Source organism: Procambarus clarkii, chromosome 39, assembly GCF_040958095.1.
Source record: "Procambarus clarkii isolate CNS0578487 chromosome 39, FALCON_Pclarkii_2.0, whole genome shotgun sequence".
Classification (NCBI taxonomy): Eukaryota; Metazoa; Arthropoda; class Malacostraca; order Decapoda; family Cambaridae; genus Procambarus; species Procambarus clarkii.
In genome coordinates, this window is record NC_091188.1 from 8,988,236 (window position 1) to 8,998,235 (window position 10,000).

At 40.1% G+C, this 10,000-nt stretch overlaps 1 protein-coding gene across 1 annotated transcript in view; it reads right to left on the reverse strand.

The window, feature by feature from the left end:
- Positions 1 to 2,649: 2,649 nt before the first annotated feature.
- Positions 2,650 to 10,000, reverse strand: part of LOC138372757 (protein white-like) — a 12,310-nt gene continuing 4,959 nt past the window's right edge. Inside the window, exons 7-10 of the mRNA XM_069338355.1 lie at positions 8,988 to 9,216; positions 6,914 to 7,019; positions 5,042 to 5,213; positions 2,650 to 3,249 (exon numbers count right to left, since the gene is read on the reverse strand). Of these exons, the coding sequence (XP_069194456.1) occupies positions 3,133 to 3,249; positions 5,042 to 5,213; positions 6,914 to 7,019; positions 8,988 to 9,216 (624 nt within the window). The 3' untranslated portion in view covers positions 2,650 to 3,132. The remainder of the gene's footprint in view (positions 3,250 to 5,041; positions 5,214 to 6,913; positions 7,020 to 8,987; positions 9,217 to 10,000) is intronic.

Sequence of the window (10,000 nt, forward strand, 5' to 3'; positions counted from 1 at the left end):
TATCTATTTTGATAAAAAAAATCAAGATATAAAATTACAAATATTCGAATGCAACAAAAAGAATCATGATTTATTTAATTTTCCCAATTATCATTCATAAGTTTAATTGAAGTGGTACTTCAGTGATTGTATGACTGTCGGTAATGACCACGTCTGACTGGTGAGGCGTTGACGTAGACACCGGTGAGGGCAGTCAGTCTCACAGCTAGCAACTACGTTGTCACCAGTCATATAGCTACGCCACCTGCTAGGCTGTCACCAGTCACACGACTACGCCACCTGCTAGGCTGTCACCAGTCACGGGCGCGCGGTGTTCAGAGCTGTTGGTTTATTGCTAGGTGGTGGTTTTTGTAATTAAACCCCATCATAATGAGTCGGAAACGAAGCCAAAACTGCGATAGTGAGAGCGACTCAGGCGGGTCGGTGGCGACTCTTGCGAGCAAAAATAATAGTGAGTGTTAAGTGTAACAAAACATTCCTTGGTGGAGAATTTTGCGAGTGGGTCGTTCGAAGTAATAGGGACCAGCCTGCAGGATGGGGCATTTTGTAAATACAGTACTGTGAATGTGAAGTACAACGGAGTATTACGCATACAGAAAGGCACTAAAAAACGGGAAAACACGTTAAAAATGCTAATTTAATACATAAAATTCCAATATTGGCCAACTATTTACAAACAGGAGCATTGGTATAAACAAGTGGATAATGGGGAAGCGGTTATACTTGTAAGCAGGAGGTAAGTAATGTATATCTAATTATATTTTACTCTACAATTATTAAGTTTCAAATTGTAAAGATGGTACTGGTTGTCAAATTTGGTACTTTTTAGGTAGCAATTTTGGCATAATTATTAAAATACTTTTATCAGCCCAGTCGCATATGTTTGTATTCATATCTAAGGTTAAAATATTAGGTTTTAAAGCAGTTTATTTGGCTAATGTGTGAGCTTGTCATTAGCCAAATAAAACGCCTCTCGTTTTGATAAGAGTCGTTGAAGGTAGAACTACTAAAGCCAGAGTGCAGTGCATTGGGGGGGGGGTCAGTGCGTGAAACTCTGATTAGGCTTCCGTAGAAGCCTCAAGACCCTAGAGGATTCAGTGGAATCCCAGATTACATTGCCTTTACTATGGTGTAGTAAAGGGCGTTTGTTTGAGAACCAAGTAAGCGGGTTCGAATCCTTCTCATGGCTTCTATTGATTTTCTCATTGATACATCACGTTAATGTGCTTTCATTGTGCATTAGTCTGTTTTATTTTTCATTAACTCATAGGCTATGCATATTATTGTTAATTATTGTTAAGTTTACTCTTTGTAAGCCAGAAGGAATAGTTAAAACGCGAAACTTTGCAGCGATTGATATTTGTTTGGTGATATGTGGATCGGAGTCGGCCTCCTTACTCCTCTTTAAGATGGATTGACCCCCCATGGCACCTTTCATTAAGTCTATGGATATGAAAAGTTCGGTGCCGAAATCATAGCGATTTATAGTTTTCATAGTACTGCAGAATTCAGATATTGACATGCAAGGTACATATTCAGATGGCAAATTTTGCATTCCGGGGGTCTCCCAACACATAAGTAGCACATCCTTTTGGGGTCGACCCGGGTACCGCTGGGTACCCCCATCTAGTAATTTATAAACGAACTATTTTCGAAACTAAAATAATTAAGGCACAAATACACAGGAGCCTTGATTGAGGGTTCCCAGACGCGGTCTAGTCAAATGTTCCACAACATGGTAAAATAATTGCCACCTGGATTGCTACGGCACCCACGAGGGTCCCGAGGCTTCCAATGAAGCCTAACCGAGGTTTCACACACTCTTCCCCCCCCTCCCATGCACTCGGCAACCCGTTCCCGCAAATTTAATAAGTCAATATTGACTTATTAAATATGTGCATAGGTGACATACTTAACATAATAGCTACCCTTAAAAAGATTCATAGAAAACACCGACCTTACCTAACCTACTTAGTATGTTAAGATAAGCATCTTATTGCTTCGTAATTACAATTATTACCTAACCTATAATAGGTATAGGTTAAGTAATAATTGTAATTACGAAGCAATAAGATGCTTATCTTAAGATACTAACAAGGTTAGGTAAGGTCGGTGTTTTCTATGAATCTTTTTAAGGGTATCTATTATGTTTAGTATATCACCTATGCACGTAGTTAATAAGTCAATATTGACTTTACGAATTTGCGAGAACGGGTTGGCACTCGGACTCTGTCGACCAGTAGTACTACCTCTGACACTCCTCCTTCAATACGCAGAGAAATCGCGTTAACGTGATATAATGTGATTTCTCTGCGTATTGAAGAAGGAACGCAAGAGGTAGTACTACTGGTCGACAGAGCCCGTGTGCATGAGAGAAATTGTGAGAAACCTCCGTTAGGCTTCATTGAAAGCCTCGGGACCCTCGTGAGTGCAGTAGCAATCCAGGTTGCAATTATTTTACCATGTCGTGGCACATTTGACTAGAGCACGTCTGGGAAACACTCAGCGCACAGGTTCGAACCCTCATTAAGGCTCCTGTGGATTTGTTCTTTGATATATCACGTTTGTGATTCCTCTGTGTACTAAACTAATTGTTAAATTAATTACTTAGTGTCCATAAACTCTGAAGGATATCAAAACAAAGTGAACTTCTCTCGAATAATAATTTATTTACATTAAAATAAACATTAGCAAAAGATGTTCGTTAAAATTTTATTATGAAAAAACATAGAATAGTTTAGCTTTAAGTCGGGATTATACATGCAGGATTATACACCAAAGTGAAATCTGAGATGATCACTCGTGCGGGGTTATACATGTAGGCGAATCCTCTTACTGGTTTATACTCCCTAGTGAAGGTTCATGTGGGATTATATATGGAGATGAACGCTCATGCAAAGCCACATTCGGGTTCCTACATACGCGAGAACTCATGCAGGTTTATACATGCGGGTGAAACTTTACTGTGGCTACACATGCTGCGAGTTTTCAAGCGCCGGGCTTATAAATGCGGGAGCAGGCAGTCTCATGCAGGATTATATTTGCGGGTAAAGACTCACGTGGGAGATTATGTATGCAGATAAAGCTCTATGCTTGTTTATACATGTTGGTGTACTTATGAAGCGGTATCTCCTATTCATATGGTTTCACCGCCTTCCGCTTGGTCCTGAGCAGTAGCAGGAGGTAGCCTATGAAGCGGAACCCGATGATCAGAGCGAACAGGAGACCAATGTCCAGCCCCAAGTTGTCCTGAAGGTTTAGGGAAAGATTAACACCCACTCTTCTGTGAATGACTTCAGCACTGTCAAAGTGGCTCGTAATTATTAAACGCTAATCATATACATGCTCCTTTAATTAATGAAGGTGCGTTAAATTAATGTGTCACCATATTTAAGTGATAGTTGGCCATAGAATAAAAGAGTAAATGATTGATTGTTGTTACGAATTAATTTGACTGATACTGATTGTAGACCTTTTCAGAGAGAATAAACTCTTCTTCCTTGCTTGCCTCTTTAATCTAGACTAACCTACATATTAAAGGGGCTGTATACGGAAACCCATCCGGCCTCTCTCCCAGTCAGCTGTCATTGGATATTTCCCAACCCATCCATCAAAATTATTGTATTTACAGCAGCTATATTTTCGACCGTACAAAAATATTGTTACAGCCAATAAAGTCCACATTCTGAACTGTTAATTTTGTAGAGGGCACGAAAACCTACATTTTTTAGGCGCAGAATAAAATATATATGTACTAACTAAACTAGGCCTAATATAGCGTATATTAGATCCAGGATTATTTATCTAGGCTTTGGACAGGTTAGGTTAAGTTCATTAGTTATTTAACATTTTTTAAAGTGACATTTGGGTTAATCCAATTGCACGAAACGGGAACTTTAATTTAGACCTAACAACAATTTTTTTTTATGTTTGACCAAATAGTTGTTATAGGTACTATTATCATTGGAGGATGGGCTGATATTTCCATATGAAATCCTACTTACAAATAGTTTTACAATACATTTTAGTTCTTGCCAATGTTTCCTCTTACCATACAGTGTCTTCACTAACCATGCAGTGTGCCCTGTTACTATACAGTATACCCACTAAAAATACAATGTAGCCACTAACCATACAATGTGGCCACTAGCCATACAACGATGTCCTCTTACCTTACAATGTGTCCACTAACTATGCCTTGTGATAAATAACAATACAGTGTGTCCTTTTACCAAACAATATACCCACACCATACCAAACCCACCAACCATACACTGTGTCCTCTTACAATCCAATGTGCTCACTAACCATACAATGCGCCCTCTTATCATACAATGTGTCCTCTTCCCATACATTGTGTTCACTAACCATATAATGTGTCCACTAACAATACAGTGTGTCCACTAACCATACAGTATGCACACTAACCATACAATGTGCCCACTAACCATACAATGTGCCCACTAACGAGACACTGTATCCTCTTACCATACAATGTATCCTCTTTCCATTGTGTCCTCTTATTATACAATGTTTCCTCTTACAAATACATCTGGACAAATACAACACCTAAGATTCATTAGTAAAAACAAAAACAAAAGAATCCAATGCTTTTGCATTTCATAAAGTATTACTTTACCTTTTTTCCATATAATCATATTTCCCTATTTTTCCTTATTATATCCCTGACATAATTAGTTTAGTGAGGGATTGAATGTTAGTTTAGTGTTGGAAGGGATTTAATATTTATTTAGTGAGAGAAAGAATTTAATATTCATTCAATGAGAGAAAGTTCAATCAATGTCAGGTCTGACTGAATATTCAATTGATGACGTGTTAAATATTAATTGTGAGAATAAATTTTACATTCATGTGTCAGAGATTTGAATACGATTTCACTAGCGTCTTGGGTTGAGAGTATTCTAACAATCAAAGCTTATACTTGCTAAACTCTTTCAGCGCGTCTCCTGTAAACAGAAAAAATACTAGGCTTCATTTTTGTACTTTGTTGTGACTGCTTGTGAGAATGAGCACAACTTACCTTGTTGTATCCAAGTCTCTCGATGACATCCAGTCCTGTGTGATAACAGAGTGTGTTGTTTTTCTCACACGGTATATTGTCAATATCGGACCACTGATTGATCATCAACGCCTCGTTGCCATAGTTGAACCACGAGATGTACTTGATCCATACGAAGTATACGGGTACCGATCTGTGGAGAAGAGGATAGGATGTACAAGGGTACAATATGTGTAAGTAAGTACCTGGGAGTTGATAGACAGTTGTGGGGTTGCATGCTGGGGAAGAGCAGTAGTTGTCCCAGAGGAAAAGCATATTTGTCAAATAACAAACTGTTATACAATAGTTAACATGTTAAGAACACAGTTTGGATATATTCATTCTTGCTTTGCAAATTTCTAATCTCTTCGTTTGTATGATTAAAATTAAAATATTTTGCAATAACATTTATTGTTTAAAACACACGTGTTTTTAATCCTAAAAACATGAATTTGTGCATAATAATTTTGGCGATGGACTCTGATCCAAAATACACTAGTTTTATGTATAAAACTGAGTAACAGTAAAATAATAAATATAGCCTCATCGCTGGTGAAGAATCCAAACGATTGTTTGTTTCCATAAATTTATTAAATCCATAATATTAATTGAGTGTTGTGCTAAGGCCTATCAATAACTTGAAGGTTATTAAGGCCACAACAATAGCTTACTGACCAACAAGCAAGTATACATTAGCCCTGAACAATGTCCAGGAAAAGTAAACTCTCAGTATATATATCCCTTGAGAAGCTGAGTAGACCTCGCAGTGTATATATTCCTTCCATTAATTGGAACTAATCCTAAATAACTGATGTATGCCAACCAAGTGCTGAAATGTAATAAAATCGTGTTGTATTGAGAAAACTAAGAATCTATTCTAAATATTATCCTAAGACTGGATGAGTTAGATTCATTTATATATAATAAGAGATGTGACAAGCAAGAAGCTCTAATACAAATGTATGGTGGACTACCCACAGCTCTCTGGGACTTGGCCTCAGAGAACACTCACAGAAAGGGATGTATTAAATACAAAATCTCTGCTCTGATGTATCCATTGAATTTCTCAGCCCGACCTCCTAAAATGAAAGTACTTACTGGTATTTGTCGACCCCTATTAAGTAGTAGTGAACCACCAGAAAGTTAAATTTTGTACTGTTGAATTTGGACAAACCGGAAACTTTTTTATTAAGCTCCAATACTACACATTGGTACTCTCGACCAATTAGCTACAAGAAGTACTAGCATTCCAGGAGGACGGATTGCAGTTTGTTGATTCCCGGGCAGGATGGAGACGTTTGGGCACGTTTCCTTACACCTGAAGCTCCTGTTCATCTTGCAATAAATAGATACCTGGATTATGGGTAACTGTTGTGGGTTGTACCCTGAGGAAGGTCATTAGATGCCCTAGGGACCTCGATAAGCCTAACAGGCCTCCATCCCCCCCCCCCTTTAACTGTAGTGAGTAATATACGGTACTTCTAGGAATTATTTTTTACTTTTCAGTGTGTTATTTGCACATCATTGAGTCGCTTGTTCGGTTGTTTTTAGTATTTTCTCTTTTACTTCCCCTCCCAACCCTTTTTCCCTGTTGTCGGGGACAGGAAGCCTGTACATATGCTTCCCGCGGTCCCCTAGGGCACCTACTGACCAGGATGATACAACCAACTATAATTACCCAACTCCTGGTTACACATTTACTGACAGGTGAACAGAGTCATCAGGCGAAAGGGTACGAGGCCAACCGTTTCTGTCCTAGCCGGGGGATTGATCGCGAGTCCCTCGGTTGTGAACCCAAGACCTAGACCACTGTGCTACAGTACTCCTCTTGTACCGCTAATATGCTCTACTTACTCAGCATTGAGGAAGAATCCACCAAAGAGCATGAGAGGAATCAGGAGAGGAGCGGAGATGGCCAGGGCCATTGGGACGCTCGTGGCCAGACACGACACCATGTACCCTGTCACAGGAAGAGAGAAGGTCAGGTCACTGTCGGGAGAACACGGCAAGAATTGAAATAAGTTTATTGAGGTAAAATACACACAAAGGGATGAGGTAGCTAACACGGCAAGCCAGCATGTCTACATAAACTTGGAAGGGATACGAGGACATTGATGATGACCAGACCACACACTAGAAGGTGAAGGGACGACGACGTTTCAGTCCGTCCTGGACTATTCTTAAGTCGATTGTGACAAGTCGACAGGTGACAATCGACTTGAGAATGGTCCAGAACGAACCGAAACGTCGTCGTCCCTTCACCTTCTAGTGTGTGGTCTGGTCAACATACTTTAGCCACGTTATTGTGACTCTTCGCCTGCATACGAGGACACCTTACAGGCGGGGGGGGGGAAGGGGTAGAAATAGCCTAAGCTACTCTATCCTTTTGAGATGTATTTCTTCCTTGTCTCAATAAACATACTTGAACTTGAACCTTACAGGCTACTCATGCCCCTGCTACTCTCTTAGGTTAATCTTCATCAATCAATCTATGAGGACAAGGAGCGCAACCACTTGAACCATCGGGGATCGAGCGCCGACCCTGCTAGAAGGGAGGCCGCCGCTCTATCCACCCGTCCAAGTCAAGGAGCCAGGAAAGAGATAAACATTCATTCGTGGTTATGATTAGCATTAGTTCTTTTTTTTTACTAATATATTTAACGTCTGGTACATTGACAGTTATCCGTTGTCGAGAGATGGTAAATGGTCTCTCATTATAAGAAAATTTGTTACCAGTCTTGGAAATCTCTATGGTAAATCAAGGTTCATATAAAAAATTGTAATGTTAGTACAGCGTTAAGTTGTATTATATAACATTAATAATTGTGTAACTAGCGTCAAAAGATTATTTGCTTAGCTAAACGAACTAGAGGGTTCAGTTCCTGACTCAATTATGTGCCTCTGTAAACCTTAACACCACCACCCACGGGATGGGTATGGGGTGCATAATAAAGAATTTCAATTGAATTCATACTTTAACCAGCACTAAAATATCAGGAGAGTGTTGCACCATACGAGGTGTGAGTTATGAGGGCATCTCTCCCACTGGATGTAGAGCAAACAGCAGTCGACATTCCACTAACATACTGGAGTATGGTACTAAAAACTACTTGAGATTCTCCAGTAATAAAAATATTGGCATGCTTGAGCCCAGCAACACCACTAAGATCCCCCTAGTCTTCATATTATTCCCATTCAGTGCATATTATATAAACATAATAAGGTTTCCTTTGCTCTAGTAACCTGAATCATACTTATTTTTTGTTTTGTGTTTGCCTTGTTAATCCATGTTTCTATTACATTAACATTTATAGCAAACATAATATACATACTGTCTGTGGTGAAAGGCATGAACCACTTCAGTATACGAAGGTGGGATAAGATGACACTATTACTACACTGACCAACCCTAAACATGCCACCAGTTGCTTCCGCGTCAGCGAGTAGAGAACTGTGAGGAGAGTATGGGACCTGCTGGTCCCGTCTTACCCCTTCTCTACCACGCCTGACCCCCACCCCCTTCCCCCTCCCACTACCTGAGTACGAAGGGTAATGTCTACTATAACTTCCGAAGGAGGCAGCAGTCAATCGACCGATTAGGATACTTTAGTCTAGTTATATGAATATATTTATATTTCTGCTTTCCACAGTAAGGCAGTGTAAGCACACCCATAGCCTCGAGATGAACAGCTGACGCTGCGTCATTGTCAGGTGTGTGTTAACTGAGGGAGATCGCCAGGCCAGTCTTCCCTTACGTTTTTTTTCACAATAATCTTTCACGAGAGAAGGCTAGTCTCTCCTAGCACCACGCTAGTCTCCCACATTATTGCTAGCATCCCCCCTACACCACTAACCTTCCCCCTTCACTAAGCCACACACACCCCCTTCCCCCCACCCCTACACCACCATATCGCTCTAGAGAACTCACCGAAAGAAATAGCAGAGTTGGCCACCAGCATGAGGATGGCCATGCAAATGAAGAAGTTTTGGGCGGGAGGCTCGAGTCCGATCATGTAGTAGGTGATGGCGGTGAAGACGGCGGGCTGGAGGAGAGCAATGGGCAGCTCGGCCAGGTTCTTGCACAGGTAGTAGACGTCTGTGCGGTACATGCCGTTGAAATGCTCGCGCAGGAACACGGGCAGCTCTGCGCAGAACGCCTGGAGGGGTGCAAGGAGTTCCATGGGAGAAAAGATGAAGGTGAAACATGAAAGTTAGTTCATTTGGTTGTCATGGCAAGGAGTGTTGTCTGAGGTGACTGTTGGTTCCCTTACCTGTCGTTTTAGTATATCATAATGACTGATGAATGCTGATGTGCCAGCTTCGCATGTCTCGGTATGTTTAGAATAAATGTTAACTCGGTTCGTTAATGTAAAAGATGTTTGAAATGGATCATTTTATTTGAATTATTAGTGTAAAGGCTGCGTTATATGTTAATTGACTACAATAGGCAGGGTTATAGTGTGACTGACGTTTTAAGTGTTTGCATTGAGAGAAATCCAAAGAATGGATTTCTGCTAATAAAACTATTGAAACTACTGAGAACATACATTTAAATAAGATAAAAAGCCAGAAAAACACGGTTTTCATACATAAAAACTCGCTAATTCTAAGAATGTTTGTGTTCTGGCCTTCATGGCACGGGATAAAACAATGAAAAAAGATAACGCATCTACATTTGTTATTTGTATTTAGTTACTCCCACAAAACATTAAATTTGTTCTTGCAATAATACAAGAAATATATCGAGTGGTGTATACTGCATCTCTGTGTATATACACAGAGAGTACTTTAGTCCTGGACATTGTCCAGGGCTACATTGTAAACCCAGGACTACATTGTAAGTTTACATTGTAAACTCTCGGGTTGGTCAGTGAACACGTGTCGAGGCCAAAATAAATCTCTAGAGGTTAACAGGCCTTAAACCAAGCCCAACGCCAAAGC